This window comes from Esox lucius, chromosome 12 (genome assembly GCF_011004845.1).
Source record: "Esox lucius isolate fEsoLuc1 chromosome 12, fEsoLuc1.pri, whole genome shotgun sequence".
Classification (NCBI taxonomy): domain Eukaryota; kingdom Metazoa; phylum Chordata; class Actinopteri; order Esociformes; family Esocidae; genus Esox; species Esox lucius.
Window position 1 is genome coordinate 12,907,297 of NC_047580.1, and position 22,104 is coordinate 12,929,400.

General features: G+C 41.8%; 1 protein-coding gene across 1 annotated transcript; it reads left to right on the plus strand.

The window, feature by feature from the left end:
- The first annotated feature begins 1,078 nt into the window (after window positions 1-1,078).
- On the plus strand, window positions 1,079-9,248 carry commd7 (COMM domain containing 7). The gene is made up of 9 exons (XM_010875726.4): window positions 1,079-1,224; window positions 2,731-2,784; window positions 2,889-2,991; window positions 3,215-3,271; window positions 3,390-3,427; window positions 3,520-3,610; window positions 8,475-8,524; window positions 8,699-8,747; window positions 8,843-9,248. Exons 1-9 carry the CDS (start codon window positions 1,129-1,131, stop codon window positions 8,917-8,919), a joined length of 615 nt encoding a protein of 204 aa, XP_010874028.1. The 5' UTR covers window positions 1,079-1,128; the 3' UTR covers window positions 8,920-9,248.
- Window positions 9,249-22,104: the final 12,856 nt, after the last annotated feature.

Here is a 22,104-nt window from a genome sequence, read left to right on the forward strand (position 1 = left end):
CAGATATAGGATCCGAGCGCATATACCTTTCCTAGGCTACTTGACATGGATATTGGTAATAACTAGGCTAGGATTAGTTAGAAGCAAAAATTAATGAGTTAACAAATCCTAAGGCAAAATATATCCTAAGAGCAGTACTGCTCCTTATCAAATTAATTTGTCTAAAAAAATGTATTTTTGAACTCCTCTTGAGGTAATAGTCTTTGGATACATTTCCTCGATACTCTTCCTTCAGAAGATCTCCATGAGACGTTAAACCTTTTATCTAAAATAGTTTCACGGCTGCTACTCATGTAATTAATGCCATTTTCCCTCTCGATCTACGTATCGTGTTTCATAAACGGGATGCTTAGAAACCTGAATTCTGATTGCCTGATAGCCGTTGCACGTGAGCCCATATACCATGGCCATCACACCACATTTTTTTTTTACTACTGTAATTGCCTTGGTAAACAGTTTTGGCATTGGTAAAAATTCAAATTACGGAATTCGGCAAATGTATCAATCATTATATGCAAGCAAGGCATCACAGTTTCTTTTAATATACTGCCAGCATACTGTGGCAAAGCACTGTGGCAAAGAACTGTGTTAATTTAGCAGCATGATATTATGCTGGCAGCACTAAGATTTTCTTCATCACAATAAATACAATGTAGTCTGTAACAAAGAACAAAAACGAACAATAATGGAACGACCATTAAACATAAAATGTACAGACTAGATTACTAACTATATTGCTTTATGTATTTCAACGATGGCTTTTAATTTGAAAAAGAACTTGTCCGTTGGCGCTGCTAGCATAATATTCTGCTGCAAGAAGAACGGTAAATGAAGCCTCGTATGGCTATCACTAGGCCTACCCATGTTATTAAGGTTCGGTGTAGACCTATGGCCGATGTTCCAGGGAAGTTAAGGATGTGCACTAAAGAAAACATAAACTGAGGAAGTATGAAATAATACATTAATAAAATATTGCATTTCGTGTAATACATAGACTTACAGTATTTTATTGCAATCTGAAAACAGTATTGTATGGACAGAATAAAAAATTGAATGTGCTGAATTGAATAGAAAGACTCCCTTATTGACATTGATCACGGAAGTAGCCACCGAAGTAAAACATTCTGTATGACAGCAACAATGTTGCAACTGCAATTTACTAAGGATACATTACCAGATTCCGTGAGCAATGACTTTATTAACTTGAACAAATTCAGCGAACAGGTAAGCATTCAGTAAAAGCATTCAGGATCAAATAAGAACAGTATAAATAATAACGTTAGCTTTACACACACTGCATTTGCCTGCAACTGCTTTGCTGTAAATTTGTGAATTCACATTATACTTTGCTGTTTTCGAAACGTGTTGTTTTTAGTGTGATGTATATTGCAAAATGACGACAAAAATGTGTGTAGTTCTGTGGCTATTCTGAGTGCATGTAATGTGCTAGAGTTGCACTATTTTAACTATTTGCGATTGAGTTAACGTCAGATCACATGATTAGTGTCACATGATTGTCTATGATATTGCTGTTGGACTACGGAGCAAATTAAACCACGACCTCTAAACTAACGTAATCGATGAGTTATTATTAGTATGTCACGACATTCCTTCCCACAAAATAATTTGAAGGAAATATGGTGACTACTGTAATGTATCACCTTCCCTGAACATGTCAGATACATTATTTACTAAGTTAAATATTAGGCCTAGGTATTACCGATTATACCGAGAATATATGCGGATTTGTAAACCACAATAAATCGGGGAGGAGAATATGAATCACTCTTTAAGGATGTACTGTATCAAGTCGGTGTGCTGCGGTCACAGAAAGAAGACAAATCAATATATTTTATTTTGCAACCCAGGCTACATTATAGCTGCTATAATGTAGCCTGGGTTGCAAAATAAAATATATTGATTTGTCTTCTTTCTGTTGAACCGACGATAACAATGGTAATGAACATAGGCCACCACACTTTTGATGAACAGCACATAATTTTATTCTCCCTGAATTCCACTTTTTGTTTTATCAGAGTATGTCAGTGAGCAAATATCTAATTTTTAATAGCAGGTTTATTTTTGGTTTTCTTGCCTCTGTCTCAAATGTGAAAAAGAACATGAAAATGCTGATTGGACTGCTTGTCTGCATGTATTTGATATCACGCAAAATAGCTTGAATACTGAGCTAAAAGAAGTAACATCCTGTCCAAATAATTTCAGAGCATAATGTCTGTAAAAGGAGAGCAAGACAGTATGGGGATGAGACAGCCTTGTGGGATAAGTGCAGGCCACTTTATTTTTTTTTTTACAATAATGGGGAGTTCCAAAATGGAGGCGTGGTGACTTCAACACAGTCCCCCTATTAGTAATCTATCTTATATTTGTCAATCATTATACTTTGTCTTACTCACCATACACTGATTGCAGAGTAGATCAATGCAAATATTGGGGTATAAAACTGCTTATTAGGTCTAGGAAATTGTTGCTAGAATATTTCTGTTCAGAAATATGAGGCAGAGACATAGATAAGGGAGATGTTGTCAATACAATTATTACAAATGAGCTTGGCTAGATCTAACCCCCAAGCCGTTCGGTTTAACCCTATTTGCTCATGTAACTTGCTCTCTCTGATAGCATATGCTAAATGACAAACAATAAACACATTTGAAAATGAACCAGGTTATTGTATAGGCCAGTAAACACTCTTTTAAACCTTTTTCTCTGCAGCAATTCACACGGCTGACTGAGATTCTTTTCAGTTTCCTATTGGAGCCAAAAGAGGTAAACGCACGCACGCACACAGATGGATGGACACACAGATAGTCATGTGGACGGACAGCCACTTGACTCTTTCCCTTCCCTCGTTTTGGTGTGTGTTTGTGCAGACTGACAGGCTCCTGCAGCAGCTCAGTGAATTTGCAGGGGAGAATGGGATGAGTGCCGGCCCACTGAAAAACCTCATGAAGAGTGTCCTGCTGATTCCCCATGGTAAGACTGACAGACAACTATCACAAACACAGAGATTTAGAAAGAACACATGCAACCCAATATGTCACATCTGACATGGCCGCATATAAAGGACAACGCCTTTCTTCTGGTTCTTACTGTTAGAACCATAGTGATAATGTGTTGTATTTAGTGTGGTTATGGCAACCCGACAACCCTAAGTGTTGTGGTTTATTTAATCCCAAAACACATATGTATATTTTAGGTGCCCTTAAGAAAAATCTGACTCCAGACCAAATCAAAGAGGACCTTCTCACTTTAGGTATGTCAACCCATGTACAGTGTCAAAGCTGCAAATACTCCATGGTTCACAGTCCTTAATGCTACCCAGCATTAGAGTGTTATTGCATAATCTTAACTATAAACCTTTTAATGTACAGGTCTCAGTGAAGATAAAGCAGACTATTTTCTAAAACAGGTATGGTCGGAACGTTTTATATAATATCCTCCATGTTGTGTCAGAACTCCCTGTACCATATTGAGTTGAGATTGAATGTATTCTACTTTCAGTGGAGTGTCCACTACCCTATTCTGTCCAGGCTGGCTGTAGGACATACTCTCATGGTCAACCAACTGATTGACATGGAGTGGAAGTTTGGTGGTAAGACAGTTTATTTATAAACAAATTACCGTAAACATACGATAAAAGACCAGTAGCACATTTGGTTGTAAATGATCCATATTTGAAATCCTCCCCACCTATAATGCAGTAATTTGAGGATAAATTATAAAATTCCCAGCTTGTCATTAATCTATGTATTTATTGAATCAATGTTAATTTGCTACATACACAGATCAAAATGATTAATGCATCAGAATTATTACAAGCCCTGTCAACAGTGATAAATTATTTATTCTTAGATTTTTTTAACATTTGACTGTGTTAAGTGGGATATAAATTCATTTAGATTTTTGCTCTGTATGTGGAAGAAATATGTATATTTGTTTATATTATTGGCAAGTAAAAAACCGACACACTCACATTTGGTCAGTCCTCTGAGTTAGAAACACCATTGGCAGTGTTTATAGCCGTAATTGTTATCTTTGAAGAGGTTGAAAATCATGGCTAGGAATGTTAGTGTTCCCATAGATTGGTCTTATGTTGTTGATTATGGTCCTGCTGATAGTTGAGTTCATCTCCCAGTATCTGGTTTAAATCCGACTTAATATAGTTTTCCTCTAGGAGTCAATTCAGAGTTTTAAATTCCTTATGGTTGTTGTATATACGGGGCATGAGGAATGGGTGAACATAAAAAAAATACATATAAGTCCCAGTTATATCACACAAAGCAAGTCCATGTAACTAAATTATTTGTTAAACCCTGTTTGATTTCTGGCCTACTCTCTAAAAGCAATAGGGGTTTGGAGTATCCTTAATTTTCAAACTCTGGCGGGACCCTGATATTTCAAAGGGATTTGTTACTCAAAGCACCATTTGAACAACCTACCCACTTCATCATCATCATCATCTTATCCGGGGCCGGGTCGCGGGGGCAGCAGTTTAAGCAGAGATGCCCAGACTTCCCTCTCCCTAGACACTTCCTCCAGCTCTTCCGGGGGGACACCGAGGCGTTCCCAGGCCAGCCGGCAGACAGAGTCCCTCCAACTTGTCCTAGGTCTTCCCCAGGGTCTCCTCCCGGTGGGACGGGCCCGGAACACCTTCCCAGGAAGGCGTTCCGGAGGTATCCGAAACAGATGCCCAAGCCATCTCAGCTGACCCCTCTCGATGTGGAGGAGCAGCGGCTCTACTCTGAGCTCCTCCCTGGTGACCGAGTTTCTCACCCTATCTCTAAGGGATCGCCCAGCCACCCTGCGGAGAAAGCTCATTTTGGCCGCCTGTATCCGGGATCTTGTCCTTTCGGTCATGACCCAAAGCTCATGACCATAGGTGAGAGTAGGAACGTAGATTGACCGGTAAATCGACCGCATTACTGCAGAAGCTGCACCGATCCATCTGTCAATCTCCCATTCCATCCTTCCCTCACTCGTGAACAAGACCCCTAGATACTTAAACTCCTCCATTTGAGGCAGGCACTCTCCACCAACCTGAAGTGGGCAAGCCACCCTTTTTTGATTGAGGACCATGGCCTCCGATTTGGAGGTACTGATTCTCATCCCCACCGCTCCACACTCGGCTGCAAACCGTCCCAGTGCATGCTGAAGGTCCTGGTTTGAAGGGGCCAACATGACAACATCATCCGCAAAGAGCAGAGACGAAATCGTGTGGTCCCCAAACCTGACACCCTCCGGCCCCTGGCTGCGCCTAGAAATTCTGTCCATAAAAATTACGAACAGAACCGGCGACAAAGGGCAGCCCTGCTGGAGTCCAACATGCACTGGGAACAAGTCTGACTTACTGCCGGCAATGCGGACCAAGCTCCTGCTTCGGTCATACAGGGACCTGACAGCCCTTAGCAAAGGACCCAGGACCCCATATTCCCGAAGCACTCTCCACAGGATGCCGCGAGGGACACAGTCGAATGCCTTCTCCAAATCCACAAAACACATGTGGATTGGTTGGGCAAACTCCCATGAACCCTCCAACACCCCTGTAGAGGGTATAGAGCTGGTCCAGTGTTCCACGGCCCGAACAAAAACCACACTGTTCCTCCTGAATCCGAGGTTCTACTATCGGCCATATTCTCCTCTCCAGTACCCTGGCATAGACTTTCCCGGGGAGGCTGAGAAGTGTGATCCCCCTATAGTTGGAACACACCCTCCGGTCCCCCTTCTTAGAAAGAGGGACCACCACCCCGGTCTGCCATCCCAGAGGCACTGTCCCCGACCGCCACGCGATGTTGCACAGGCGTGTCAACCAAGACAGCCCCACAACATCCAGAGACTTGAGGTACTCAGGGTGGATCTCATCCACCCCCGGTGCCTTGCCACAGAGGAGTTTCTTGACTACCTCTGTGACTTCAGCCCGGGTGATGGACGAGTCCTCCTCTGAGCCCTCATTCTCTGCTTCCTCAATGGAAGACGTGACGGCGGGATTGAGGAGATCCTCGAAGTACTCCTTCCACCGCCCGACGACATCCCCAGTTGAGGTCAACAGCTGCCCACCTCTACTGTAAACAGCGTTGGTAGGGCACTGTTTCCCTCTCCTGAGGCGCCGGACGGTTTGCCAGAATCTCTTCAAGGCCAGCCAATAGTCCTTCTTCATGGCCTCACCGAACTCCTCCCAGGCCCGAGTTTTTGCCTCCACAACCACCAAGGCTGCAGTCCGCTTGGCCTGCCGGTACCCGTCAGCTGCCTCAGGAGTCCCACAAGCCAACCAGGCCTGATAGGACTCCTTCTTCAGCTTGACGGCATCCCTTACTTCCGGTGTCCACCACCGGGTTCGGGGATTGCCGCCTCAACAGGCACCGGAGACCTTACGGCCACAGCTCAGAGCGGCCGCTTCGACAATGGCGGTGGAGAACATGGTCCACTTGGACTCAATATCTCCAGCCTCCCTCGGGATCCAGTCGAAGCTCTGCCGGAGGTGGGAGTTAAAGATCTCTCTGACAGGAGACTCGGCCAGACGTTCCCAGCAGACCCTTAAAGGTCACTTGGGCCTGCCGAGTCTGTCCAGCTTCCTCCCCCGCCATCGGATCCAACTCACCACCAGGTGGTGATCAGTTGACAGCTCCGCCCCTCTCTTCACCCGAGTGTCCAAGACATACGGCCGCAGGTCAGATGAAACAACAACAAAGTCAATCATCGACCTGCGGCCTGGGGTGTCCTGGTGCCACGTGCACTGATGGACACCCTTATGCTTGAACATGGTGTTCGTTATGGACAAACTGTGACTAGCACAGAAGTCCAATAACTGAACACCTCTCGGGTTCAGATAAAGAGGGCCGTTCCTCCCAATCACGCCCCTCCAGGTGTCACTGGCTTTGCCCACATGGGCGTTGAAGTCCCCCAGTAGAATGATAGAGTCCCCAGTCGGAGCACTTTCCAGCACCCCTCCCAGAGACTCCAAGAAGGTTGGGTACTCTGCACTGCCGTTCGGCCCGTAGGCACAAACAACAGTGAGAGACCTATCCCCGACCCGTAGGCGCAGGGAAACGACCCTCTCGTTCACCAGGGTAAACTCTAACACATGGCAGCAGAGCTTGGGAGCTATAAGCAAACCCACACCAGCCTGCCGCCTCTCACCATGAGTCCATACTCTCTCAAGGAGTGTGGTTCCAGAGCCTAAGCCGTGTGTAGAGGTGATCCCGACTACCTCTAGTCGGAACCTCTCAACCTCACGCAGGATCTCAGGCTCCTTCCCCGCCAGCGAGGTGACGTTCCACGTCCCTAGAGCTAGTTTCCAGGGATCGGGTTGTCTAGGCCCCCGCCTTCGACTGCCGCCCGATCCTCTCCGCACCGGCCCCTTATGGTCCCTCCTGTGGGTGGTGAGCCCATGGGAAGGCGGCCCCACGTCGCTCCTTTGGGCTGAACCCGGCCGGGCCACATGGGGAAAGGCCCGGCCACCAGGCGCTCGCGTACGAGCCCCAACCCCTGGCCTGGCTCCCGGGTGGGGCCCCAGCTGCGCCATACCGGGCGATGTCAAGGACCTCAACATTTTTCTCATCATTAAGGGGGTCTGACCCATCGCCTAGGACCTGTTTGCCTTGGGAGACCCTACCAGGGCCATATAGCCCCAGACAACATAGCTCCTAGGGTCACTCGGGTACTCAAACCCCTCCACCACGTTAAGGTGGCAGTTCATGAATAACCCACTTAGTTATTCAAATGGTTTATTTGAGGAACCGCCAAAAAGGGATTTTTGAGGAACCCTTTTAGTGTTCTTGGAAGAACTCAGAGGTTCCCTCACAGTGTCAATAGGAATAACCCCTAAAAGGCCCACAAAGAACTTATCCACTTTTGATAAGCGAAATAATGCCAATGAGTTAGTTTGTTTGCCATGTGTGAATGGTCAATGTAAATAGTCTCAAAAGTGCATGTATAAAAAGGTAGTAGAAACTGTCTAGAAGTCAGAGAAACACAGACAGGATGGGAAAGGTAGCAAGTAGGAGCTCATCTTTGGAAAACACTGCCTTTTATGTAGAACCATTGGAAATGTTCAAAATAAACTAAATTGCTCTGGGCATTTAAATAGGCATGAGAATGTGAGCCAAGAGAGACCCTATTTGGTTTGTTGGCTGTAGACCCATTCAAATATTTGTTGTAATTAAATGTACCACAACAACACATAGACATTCTTGAACAGTGAATGGTTTAAAAGCTTTCATTTAACAGTGTCTTAATGGCTAAACTAATCAGTATTCGCTCTGCGACATTTATTGAATGCTATTTACTGTACATGGGTATGATAAGTACAGTCTTTACTATGCAACGAATTGCCCTAGCATGCATTGGAAACCCATGTGTATGGGTGACTTGGCTAAACCAAGGACTGTTTTATTTGACGTAGGATTCTCTTTTGATAGTTGGAAGTGCGGTTAAAGTGTGAATGTTGTCTTTCTCCACAGTCACTGTGGGGACAAGCGAGCTTCATAAGGTTGGGAACATCTTCCTACAGGTATTGTTCATGTTTTCATTATTGTGAAACTAGCAGTCAGAATGAGCATAGCGTGTACAGATATTTTGTGCTAGCACAACCTTCAGACCACTCAGTGAATAATAATCAAAAAGGACATTGGCATGTTGCAGTGTTCTACTACACTATTAGAAATTATCTTTACCTTTCTTCCAGCTTAAGTTGGTCATCCGAAAGGGGAACTCAACAGAAAATGTGTATATGGGTGAGTATCTTTCTATACCACCTCACTGTCAGTGTCACTATTCACTTTGTCTATTGTTCTTGACATTTGTTGTCTCTTTTTTTTTTCTTCTTCAGAGTTGACCCTTCCCCAATTTTATAATTTCCTTCATGAAATGGAGAGGGCCAAAGCCAGTATGGACTGTTTCAGCTGAGCCTGTTTGCCAGTAACATAATGTACTAATCACAGTTGGTGTTCTGGAGGGACAGGAGAAAACGTGGGTGGACGTGGCACCCTATTTCCTTTAATGGGGCATTACTATCTAGCACAATCTAAAGAACAGTGTGCCATTTTGGACATGGTAGTTCAAAATAGAACCTAACGAATCTGAAGGAATACACTTTCACTATTTCATTTACCAATCAAGCACATTAAAATCACTAAAAGGAAATATGTTATGCCCAACAGCAATAACCTGTAATTTATGGACATTCTGATTTCATATTGTGAGTGTTTTGAATATAATCTAGAGGCATAAAACAACACTGTGTACTTTCCTTGATTACATTGTCATATTAACCAACAAGATGTTGAGTCAAAAATTAAGAGACCACTGCACCTTTTTCTTTCCTTTCCAAAAAAGTGAAAAAGAAGGTTTTGAGTGGGGAACAGAAGGATTAAAATTAAGAGACCACTGCTAATTGAACGCTTCTGTTCCTCACTCAAAACTTTCCTTTTCAACTTTTTTGGAAAGGAAAGAAAATGGTGCAGTGGTCTCTTATTTTTTTCCGGAGCTGTATGTTAATGGAGAAATGCAAGCTTTAAGAAAATGTTTTCTCTACTTCCGTGAATGTACTGTATATAATCAAGCCCTTGCCTTCTGCATGTGTTAATAGCCTACTGTTTGAAATATTCAGATGTGGAGCAGGAGATTTATTGTCTACAACAATTTAAATGTCCAGGCTTGGTTCTTTATGTTTAATATGAGATCTTCAGTTGCTGGCTACTCATTCATTCATATTCTTTTGGTGAATTTGCTCTGATTGTTCACACCCTGTATTCATTCAGATTGGTCTCACCCTGTATTCATTCTGATTGGTCTCACCCTATGTCTGTTATAGAGGTCAGTCTCTTACCAACATCTGGCTAATAACCCTTCTCCCTGACAGTCCCATGTGAGTCAGAGTGCTAATCCTAATCAATACTAAGCTTAGTCAGAAGAATAGATGGAAATATTGTTTCATGGTGCCTTCCCTAATCGTCACTCTCAATCTTCCCCTTTCTGTTTCTCCCTCCCTTGATTCACCTTACCAGTTCAACCGTTTTATATTCCTTGTTGTATAGCTAAAACTACAATGAGGATTTTAAACAAGTTAGTGTTATTCTGATTTTACAGATGAATTGACAGGATAGCTTGGCAATTCTAACAACCAGTTCCTATACTTTTGTAATAGGTATTTGATATACATGTTACAGTTTTGAAAGCATGAGAAGAGCACTCTTTTTTTTCTACTGGCATGTTTTCAGAAATCCACCTGTTTCTCATCAACCCATCTGCGTCCACTCTCATTTCCATTGTAAACTCATTGGGAAACCCCCTTCTTTTCAGTAATATGCAGTTATTCTATAGAAATTGAAACAATAGCAAGTCCTTTGTATGATTTAGACTGTCAGACTAAGGGGATTCCTCACAGTTTTATAACTAAAGAAATAAAACATCAGATTATGATATCTTGCCTAATGACTACAAAGCCCACCTGCTAATCTGCCATCTGCAGTATGTAGGTGTGTGTGTAGTTGACTGTATGTGTGTTGTGGAAGGGTGTACCGTTTAGTGAGTAAAGCACAGAAGAGGAAGTAGAAGCTTTATTCAGGTTAAGTATTTTGTATAACTTACTGTAATTACTCATGCTTTTTGTAATAATTACACAGCTGGGGGTATCCCTTGAGAGATTGTGTAAAAAAGAGTACAAGAACTTTAAGCTACAGCCTTTCTTCAAACATGTCCTTAGACTTGATGTTTGCATGGACTGACATTGGTCATCTGTTCACATTTCCACATTGTTCAGTATCACTCTTCTAGCTCCAATCCTGACCATGAATCAATAACATCAGGCACAATAGTTAATTCTACAGTGGATATAAAAATTCTACACACCCCTGTTAAAATGCCAGGTTTTTTTTTTTGTAAAAGAATGAGATAAGGAAAATCACTTTTAATGTGACCTATGTGAACAATTCAACTGAAAAACAAACTGAAATCTTCAAAGGGGAAAATTGAAAAATAAAAACCTTATGCAATAACCTGGTTGCATAAGTGTGCACACCCTCTTATAACTGGGGATGTGGCTGTGTTCAGAATTAACCAATAACATTCAAACTATGTTAAATAGAAGTCCTAACACACTGATTAATCACAAATATAGTTCGGCTGTTCTAGTAGCATTTCCTGACATTCTCTTAGTTGCATCTGAGCAAAAGTCATGGTCCGCAGAGAGCTTCCAAAGCATCAGAGGGATCCTTTTCTTACAAAGAAAAACATCCAAGCCCGGCTGAAGTTGGCAATAACAAACACAAAGTACCCCAAAGCACGTGGGAAAATATGTTATGGTCTGATGACAAGTTAGAACTTTTTGGCCATAATTCCAAAAGGTATGTCTGGCGCAAAAACAACACTGCACCTCACCCAAAGAACCCCACAGTGAAGCATGGTGGTGGCAGCATCATGCTTTAGTGCTGTTTTTTTTTATTTGGAACCGGGGCCTTAGGGTGGAGGGAATTATGAACAGTTCCAAATACCAGGCAATTTTGGCATAAAACCTTCAGGCGTCCGTTAGAAAGTTGAAGATGAAGTTCACATTTCAGCACGACAATGACCCACAGCACACATCTAAATCCACAAAAGCATGGCTTCACTAGAAGAAGATTAATGTTTGGAATGGCCCAGCCAGAGCCCAGACCTGAATCCAATTGAATATCTGTGGGGTGATCTGAAGAGGGCTGTGCAAAGGAGATGTCTTCGCAATCTGACAGATTTGGAGCGCTTTTGCAAAGAAGAGTTGGCCAATATTGCCACGTCAAGATGTGCCATGCTAATAGACTCCTACCCAAAAAGACTGAGTGCTGGAATAAAATCTAAAGGTGCTTCAACAAAATATTAGTTTAAGGGTGTGCACACTTATGCAACCGGGTTATTGTGAGTTTTTTATTTTTCCCCCTCAAAGATTTGTTTGTTTTTCAATAGATTTGGTCACGTTATAGGTAGATTAAAGGTGGAAAAACTTCTGAGATGATTTTTCTTTGTCTCATTCTTTTATATCACAAGAACCTGCCATTTTAACAGGGTGTGTATACTTTTTATATCCACTGTATGTTTATTGGTCAATTTGTCTAGTTGTAGGTAGTAATGGGGAAATATTTGCATTGAGACATCTTGGTCCATAAATACCACATCAAATTTCATGCAGACTGATAATTTTGTGCCAAAAAAGTAGCATCTGAAGCTTTTGTTTTTAATTGCTAGAAAATCCAACATCCATCGTATGGCTTTGATTCCCACTGGTGGCCAGTACATAAAGCTATGACTACAGAGGCACACATAAGTGTGAGTAGCTCTGGATACGTGTGTCTGCTAAGTGACCTAAATATTATGTCAATCATTACATGCAAACCTGGTGAGGGGTGTTAACTTGCAAGTTTGCCTTTTGAAATGATCTAAGCGCCACCATCTGGCCAGACCATGTACTTTGCCGATGGATCTCTATGGAAAGATAATCATCCACACGTTGACCAATCGGGCTATTATCGGAGATATAGCGTTAGGCATGAACACATACGGTTTATGTTGATCCACTGTCCACTCCCTGGTTTCAATGTGGGGTACAATAAATGAAATACATTAAGGGACGATGGGATGCGGGCTTTTCAGTAGTTAACAATATTTGGATGGAATTGGTGCACTCAGGTGCTAGGTCTTCCCTGTGATCCTAAATACCCCTTAAATCATCCTCCTCACTGTCCATAGGGGAAGAATCGACTTTGGTCCAATTCCAATCAGTTAAAGATGGCAATTTCTTGTAAGACTTCTCACAGTCAAAGAATGTACTTTGCTGCTGTGTCTCACAACAATATATTGAGCTAGCACATAACCGGATCTCCTTCAGTCCTTCAAGGAAATTACCATTAGGTAGTGTTGCCCAGATGCAGACTGGTTTTTCTTCTAGGTTTGATATTGGGCCACCCCTGAGATAATACAAACGGTGGGGAAATTGTGCCAATTTATTGAATATTAAACAACGGAAATATCTCATGTAAACATTCAGACTGGTAGTCTTCTCGGATATATCCGAAATCCCATTATCAGAGATACGAAACGTTATCTGACAGTTGACTGTTGGATCCCGAGTAGGACCAAGCATGGTGGCCACAGATTTCGGATTATTTTAATAATATGTGAAATAGGCTACCGGCTGTATCTGAAATCATGAAACCCTGATAATAACAATACATATCACATAATTCACATTTGGTACGATTTTAATAGCGATATGCAATCAGATACTTGTGTGTTACAAGGCTTTATAGTTTGGACTTTTGTAAATTCATTGTAAATAGCTAGGCTACATTATTCACAAATACTTTCAAACACGGCTGACTTTCTGTGAATGGGGTGATAAAAAACTATATTTTAGAAGCTCTGCAGCTCTGGAGGGCAGTTCATGTAACTATTCTAGCCTACATCCCACATGTACATTGTGCACAAGACAGGTAATGGATATGCTCAAACAGTAGCCTATTTAACTACGAAATAAATGAAAGCGCACAAGTAAGACAGATTGCGCATTTTGGAGAGGGATGCGGAGTGCGTTCTTACAGCACAGGCAATTTGTCTAAAAGTTTAAAATGTGCAATATATTTCTGAAGAAAACGAAAGGGTATAGCTTAACCCATGTATTTTATCATCCAAACTAACAAAATGCCTGTGAAAAGTTAATGTCCGCTGACAGAAAATCTATGTGGAAATAGAACAGGCTTTTTCTGTCTTTCAGATACGTTTGGGTCTTATCATAGTTCCAGTCAAAAACACTTCAAGGGTATTACCAAATTATACAGTAATAGTGAATACATCAAAACTATGAAATAACACATGGAATCATGTAGTAACCAAAAAAGTGTTAAACAGATCAAAAATAAATTTCATATTATAGATTCTTCAAAGTAGCCACCCTTTTTTGCACATTGCATTCTCTCAACTGGCTTGTTTTACACTTTTTTTGGTTGCTACATTATTCCATATGTGTTATTTTATAGTTTTTATATTATTTTACAATGTGGACAATAGAAAGAAAAGAAATACACTTGTATTAGTACTTATGCCAAAACCTTTGACTGGTACTGTATAGCCGACACAACTTAGATCCATTTAACCCTAATCTCTGGAACATCTTCTCAGATTGGATAATAGTCTTGAGTAGTGCTTTTACAAAAGCTGACTTATCTCATTGGTGTGACAGATAGGAATTTTTCCTATACAGTTTGGCTAAGATAAACATTTTGGATCATATAAATACTTCTAATTCAGACCCTTTGCCATGACACTCCAACTTTAACTCAGATGCATTCTACGTGCTTTGGTTATCCTTGATATCTCCCTAGAGCTTGATTGGAGTCCATCTATGTCAAATTCAATTGATTGGACATGACTTAGAAAAAGCCACGGCTATATAATATTCCACACTTTACAGTAAATGTCAGTGCAAAAAATCCAGTCCAAAGAACTCGGTAGACCTCCAAGATAGAATTATATTAATGCAGTGATCTGTAGTAGTAGCATGATATATTTATTACGACGCTTTCAGGGTCAACTATACACATTACATTAAATTAAATCCATGGCAACCTCATTCTTCAGACTATTTTGTGCCTCCACTGCCTAGCCATGCACCACCGCCTCCAGCCCTCCCCCTACTCACTAGAGACTACCACATACTCCCTATACACTACCACATAGGTAGTAGGGGGTAGTGTGAAGGGAGTATGTAGTAGTCTCTAGGGAGTATGTGGTAGTCTCTAGGGAGTATGTGGTAGTCTCTAGGGAGTATGTGGTAGTCTCTAGGGAGTATGTGGTAGTGTATAGGGAGTATGTGGTAGTGTATAGGGAGTATGTGGTAGTGTATAGGGAGTATGTGGTAGTCTCTAGGGAGTATGTGGTAGTGTATAGGGAGTATGTGGTAGTCTCTAGGGAGTATGTGGTACTGTATAGGGAGTATGTGGTAGTGTATAGGGAGTATGTGGTAGTCTCTAGGGAGTATGTGGTAGTGTATAGGGAGTATGTGGTAGTCTCTAGGGAGTATGTGGTAGTGTGTAGGGAGTATGTGGTAGTGTATAGGGAGTATGTGGTAGTCTCTAGGGAGTATGTGGTAGTGTATAGGGAGGATGTGGTAGTGTCTAGGGAGTATGTGGTAGTGTCTAGGGAGTATGTGGTAGTGTCTAGGGAGTACAGTTTGAGGATTCTGGTTAGACCATTTTAAGCCTGTCAGCTTTCTCTACCTACAGAGGGAGACAAAAAACAAAAGAGAACTGAACCTTTCTTGTCCCAATGGGTTGTTTTTCAAATTACTTTGTGTGTAATAGGTTGTATGAAAAACAAAATGTTACACACAAAGTATATTGCGTAAAGCTGAAATTGTATTTATGAAGATTGTGTAAAGTTGCACTCTCTAGACCAGGAGCAATACAATTATTTTTGCAGATGTTTTCATCAATAGCAACTAACAGTCATGCATTCATAATATTTGTCCCAGGAATTAAACCCCCTAACTGCCAATGCATGACTAACTGAACTACAGAGGATCATAGCCTGGTGTTTGGCACAATGTCTCCACTCTCCCCATGTAATGAGGAAGGCCAGTACCCAGGAGACACCCTGGCACCAGGTCATCAGGGTCATGGGAGGGGAAAGTTGGCTCTGTGAATGTGCATGCGCCCATGTGTGCTTATGTGTGTGTGCGCGCATATGTGCGTGCGTGCGTGCATGCGTGTGTTTCGTAACTGAGCATAATAGGGCCCTTACCTCTCCTTGCTCACCACATGGCTGACTGGCCCAGATGATAAGAAGTGTTTTTTTGTCCTCCATCTTGTGGTTTCAAAGGGGAAACAGGACATGTCTGACTAATTCCACTTCCTCTATGTCTGTTACTATGAACCTCTCTCTCGCTTGCCTCTTTTCACTCTTGCTCCAGTCTTTCTTTATGTTTCTTTGTATCTCTGTCACCCCTAACACATGTACGTGCAGACACACACACACATATACACACAGGCACACACAGAGCGTCTGGATGTGGGGTATGTAGGGGGTAATTGATGGCTTCCTGCTTAGCGCTGTGAGAATCATGCCAGTGAGCCCCTCTCCCCTCGACCACAGGACTAACGGTACTGAAGGGCCCAGGCCTGTGTTTGTATGGGCGTGTGTGACAGCCCACGTCTGTGCGGTGGATAAGGCAGCTTCCCGTCGTATTTCACCCATCACTGAGGCCTTCTAATCTGGGCAGGACGGGGGGCCTCTCCACTCTTTGGGCTTTGAAAAAAGAACGCTTGCTATTTCTCTCCCCTTCTCCATTCCCCACACATATTTATTGCCCGTGGCAGGTTTATCTTGCCAAAACTTCAGAATGTGTGACAGCCTGACATCCTGGCACTCAGCTGTAGGCTCTGGTGAGTCCCCAGTATCCACTGTCTTGAGCCTCTTGCACAAACATGACTGTTAATGGAGCTTTGTCCGTCTATTTATGTTCTTGTTCCCCCAGCTCAAAGTCATAGGAGGTGTTAGGAATGAGGAAATGATTCAGAAACCTGTAAGTCTGTTGACTGTAGATCTAAATATACATGCAGGAAGTCAAGATGACAAGTTTGCATTGGTACTGTATCTACAATACGGAAATAAAAAAGTAATTACCTTTCCTCTTGAGTCGATCAACACATCTTTTTCTAAACTATACTTAACTGTACACACAAAAGGGTACAATATTTACAAATGTATTTTAAATAGCTTAAAATTGCCATAATAGAGTTCAGAGGATCAGTTAATAAAATGCCTCTTGTCTTTTCTGGAATAACACTGAATGTAACAATTTGACTGGACAATTAGTCCTCTCTGGCTCCGTTCAACAGTACATGAATAATGTGTTGTTGAACCTGGCTGTCAGGTAAGAAGTGTCGCAACTTGCTTCTACAAGGGTCCCAGTCATTAGCTACAACAACATATAGCCGACAGAGAAAAGGATTCCCAATGCTATCAGCACTAAACCGCAGGCTGATGGCAATCATTCTACTAAATAAAATTGCTTGGCCATCCAAAATGGTGTTGGATGAAAGGTGCTGGAAGACAAGAGTGATTGGAAGGAGTGTGCAGTTCAAAACTAGCCACGCCTGCAATCTAGCTAGCCTTTGCTAGCATTATGGCTCTGTGGTGTAAATAAGTTCACAAATGCGTAATGCATATGGACATTTCAACCCATGCAATTACATTTTATTTAGCTAGCTAGCTAGCTTCAATTTCAATGTAACCTTTGCCACAGAATTTCTTAATATTCAATCAAATTTCCACTGTGAGTACAAAAGTAGCTAGAAGTGTGCGTTTGTGTTGGCCTTCTACTCTCAGGTGTATAATGCTGGGACCCTACAGAATCTGTTGATTTGACCTGGATAAAAAATAATATATAATGAATACAGTCTATTAGGAAAGCATTCAAACCCCTTCACTTTGTCAACATTTTCTTATGTTGCAGCCCTATTCTAAAATGGATTGAATGCGTTCTTCCTCATCAATCTATGCACAATATCTGATGAAGACCAAACAATTTTTGGGGCAAATTTATAAAAAATCCCATTTACTTAAGTATTCAGACACTTTGCAATGACCCTCGAAACTGACCTAAGGTTTCCACTAATCATCCTTGCAATCTTTCTACAACTTGATTGGAGTCCAGCTGTGTTAAATTCAATTGATCGGACATGATTTTGAAAGGCATACAGCTGTCCATATAAGATCCTCCATTGACACTCCATGTTAGAGAAAAATAGGTCATGAGGTCAGAGGAACTGTTCGTAGAGCTCTGAAAAAGGATGGTGTTGACCCACAGATCTGGGCAAACCTTCAGGATTTGCAGCATGGGAAGTCCTCATCATTCTTAAATGGCAGAAGTTTGGTACCACCAACACAAGTCCTAGAGCTGACCGTCCAGCAAAACTCAGCCAAGCAATGAGGGGAGAACGGCCTTGGTCAAGGAGGTGACCAGGTACTTGATGGCCACTCTAAGATAGATTTATAGGTACACATTTACAGTTCCTGTAAATTCTATCAAGATGCAGGAATGTGAACAATGCTTTAAGTACAGTATAGTGCAGCCATGAAGCCAGCAGTTAAAGTAAATGTTATCTAGATACATTCAGGGATATATGCCCACGTGTTTTGAAAAGTGGAGTTGTTGAACCAGAAGAGGGTCACCAAACATTCTGTAAGATGTCACATACTGTATGTCAATTGGTGCCTCTTCATCAAAACCACTCACTTTCAAAGCTGAGGTATGATATTGTTTGTATTTTTATTACACATCCAGTCCAAAATAGAAGGTTTCAAAAATATGTTGTCAATTGTACAAATCCTGGATGGCATCTTTAACAGTTTGGTATTGACTGATGATGAGGTATTGTTAGTGCGCACAGTCTTATTAGTCTCTGTGTGAAGGATGGTCAGTTGCTGAGGGCCACTGCACTGCCTTCTGTTTGCTGAGGTAGATGTTTTGGAACAGTGATTGACCAGGGTCGGAGGAGTCAGTAATGATCTTCCCTGCACCATTATTTTCGGGAATCATGGACGTTGCGTCCTTCGGGCTAATGAGGAGAGGGACCATCCGGCTTTTTATCCGTGCACAGGGTAAAACCCAGCATCGATGATGGTATGGGGGTGCATTAGTGCACATGGCATTGGTGACCTGCGCATCTGTGAAGGCGCCCTTAATGCTGAACAATATATATAGATTTTGGTGCAACATATGCTGCCATCCAGATTATGTATTTTTCAGGGAAGGCCTTGCTTATTTCAGCAGGACAACACCAAACCACATTTTGCACATAACACAACAGCATGGCTCTGTAGTAAGAGTCTGGGTGCCTGCCTGCAGTCCAGACCTGTCCCCTGTTGAAAACATTTGTTGCATTATGAAATGACAAATACAGCAAAGGAGACCCCGAACTGTTGAACAGCTGCAATCCTATATGTTGTCATAGGACAACATTCTGCTTATAAAACTACAGCAGTTGGTCTCCTCAGTTCCCAAACGGTTACAGAGTGTTGATAAAAGAAGAGGTGATGCAACACAGTGGTAAAGATGCCCCTCCCAACATTCTTTAAATGTGTTGCTGGCATCAAATTCAAAATGTTCAGCTCCAGAAAAAAATTTAAATGTAAAAAAAAAATTTGGAAGAAAAACTGACAGATCCCTATAGGCTATACAACTCAAATATTTTGATTATTCATGGCAATCACAGTACAAAGGCTTTACTAGTAAAGTTGGTGAATGATCACAGAATGAACCCTGATGATAAAAATATCTTTGTCATTCTACTCCTGGACTTTGGTGCTGCTTTTGATACTTTAGTAAACCTTGGTGCTGAATCTATATGAACATAATTTCTAAAGGACTTATTATTATTATTACTATTATTTTGTGGAGTTAGGTGGCTTTAGATACATCGTTTTTAAATATTGCATTAGATCATTGATTTATTGGAGCCAGATCCTGTTCTGGCGCCTCAGTTAGTTCTGGCACCTATTTTGCACTGATCCGGTATCTATTGCAAATTATTTGTGTTTTTCCATCACTGTGTACACATTGCACCATAAACATTCTACCAAAAGTGATCCAAGATCAAGAAAGCAGGTCCCCATTTTAGCCTCAAATTGTGAACCTATGTATTAACTTTGTATTCTTTGGTGTTTTTAAATTGAAGAAGGCACACATTTAGATGAAAACTGAATAAAAAATCTGATATTGTTTTATTTCATTATCATTTGTTTGTGCATTTAGATGATTGAAAGAATAATGATAACACACTGGAAATTCAAAAAACTTTGGGTCAGATTTTTGAGTAGGTGAATAAATGTTGACAAGGGATGTAATCCTTTGGCAGCGTTATTAGAAGGCATGTGCCAATGAACAGTAATAAGATGATGAAGATATTACTCATTTTTTACATTTGTTTTAATGCATTCTTATTTTATTATCACACTTTATATTTATCATTTGTGTGAAATAAATAAGTTTGATTGATTGATTCAATGAATGACACACACACGCACCCACACACAGCTGGGCTGTGAATGTCATAGTTCATACAAAGCCCTGTTCCAACATGACCCCGCAGTATGTCCCATTCCATAATCTGCCATTTCTAGAGGGTGCCATTCTAATCCTCCTCAGTTGTGTGCTTCTGTTACTTAGTTACCGGTTGCTGCAGTTGCCTTGGCAGATCACGTTTCCCTGGCAACCATGCCCATCCCATTGTCTGAGATCCTGCTGAGGTTTTTCTGGGCCTGTCCCAAGGCTGCCCCCTCCCTACTCAGCCACCCACCCTCCCTGCATCTTCCACTCCACTCTGTATCCCTGGAGAAAAGGCAGGGCACAGATCACCAGTACCCATTCACACACACACACATACACATGTGCATTTCTGTAGGCATATGTGAAGGGTGCTGAAACCTGCAGCTTATTGCCTTTGGCTGCAGGACAACAGTAAGGAGAATTCTCATGCACGGTATATATTGATGCTAATCATTAACAATGCAGCCAATTTGGGCCTTGGCACAGAGAACAGCTCTCATCTTTTTTTGTTTGTTTACACGCCTTTAAAAGAGACCCAGTTAATTGAGCCTCACAGCTATCAAAGGAAAAACAAACACCCTACTGCTTAACTGTGTTAAATCTGGTGCTGGGTGCTGTAATTCTCTAAGGAAATGCAAACACAACAAAAATAAACCCAGCATTGTTACTCTTTTTCTGTAACACCAAATAGGGTTGAAGTGCCTTGCATTGAGAGGCTGACATAAATGTACACGCATACCTACTTTTGTTATTAGCAGGTTAATAAAGCTTTGACAAAATGCACAGTGATTTTTACTAAACAGGAAGTCTTAAACAGGAAGGGAGTATGTCTTTATGGGACCGGAGATGTTTGTAGATCGCTTCATCCTGTAACAAAAAGCCATTTATATCAACATTTATATGATATATATGATTTGTGCTTCATCTTTTTACTGTTAAAATAAAGGTGGAGGTAATGAATATGGAGATTAGTGGTTGGGGTAAAAGTTTGCTGAGAATCAATGATAGGTTTCACATTTACCTTTATTCTCAATTCTGTCACTAAGCTAACAAAAGAACACTGAAAAGACGTGCCAACTTCATGAGCTGCACTTTCATTCACACAACTCCAGAGGGAAGTGTTGTACAAACATTCTCCATGTGGTTCATCTCCAGACAATGGTTTCAGATCAAGAGATGCATGCCAAGGGGACAATTTAGGGGGGTTGAAATAAAGACAATTTAGTGGGGTTGGATTTAAAAATTAAAAAAATTCTTATTAGGCTGCTAAATCCTACCATCTAATTTTCTATTGGTAGGAAAGAGTTAGCTGCTGCATAGGAATTAAGAGAGAAGTCGAACAAGGACGATATTTCTTGCAGGTCAGTAGTAGCTATTTTCATATATATATATATGATCTCTACAGTGTGTTCACATGACATACATAAGTATGTGATCTATTTGTTAATCTGTTTGTTTCTGTGGGTGTCGTGGCTGAAATACCTGAGGCTTCTCCACCAAAACATATAATCTGATATGGTCTTGACATAGACAACACGTGGGAGGTAGTGTTCAGGGTCAGGTTTGACCACATGCTGACCGGTGATTTGAGGCTAGGACTTAGGAACGGGAAGATCATCTCTTATTCATGGGAACAGAAAGGTGTAAAACTGCGGTGAAACTATAGCAATATCTAAATCCACACCAGATGGCACCTTGAGTCCTCGGTGGATGTTGGCACTGTTCGCGTGCAGATGTACATGGTTCAAACCCAATGGACGTTGGGTGAGATTTCGATACTGGGACAAAAAAAGCAGGAATGAGACCGAGTCAAATGAAGGGATGAGTTGAATGAACTGGATCAAGACAGAGGAGGGTGGGTTTAATCTGAGTGTGCCGGGAGACTGGGGAGAAAGAGGGAGGGTTGACAAGGTGAGCCCCAGGGCACAGCTGTTGTTGAATGGAAGAGGACTAGACAAAAGCCCTGGAGGACACGAGGGGTTGGAGAGGACCTGGATAGACTGGCCAGGGGCAGAGGA

What these genes read in the sequence shown, in the direction of transcription:
- commd7 (XM_010875726.4), top strand. Translation starts at nt 1,129, where the DNA reads ATGACAGCAACAATGTTGCAACTGCAATTTACTAAGGATACATTACCA. An exon ending in TGAACAAATTCAGCGAACAG is followed by an intron (nt 1,225 to 2,730) that starts GTAAGCATTCAG and finishes TTTTCTCTGCAG; the next exon opens with CAATTCACACGGCTGACTGA. An exon ending in TTGGGAACATCTTCCTACAG is followed by an intron (nt 8,525 to 8,698) that starts GTATTGTTCATG and finishes CCTTTCTTCCAG; the next exon opens with CTTAAGTTGGTCATCCGAAA.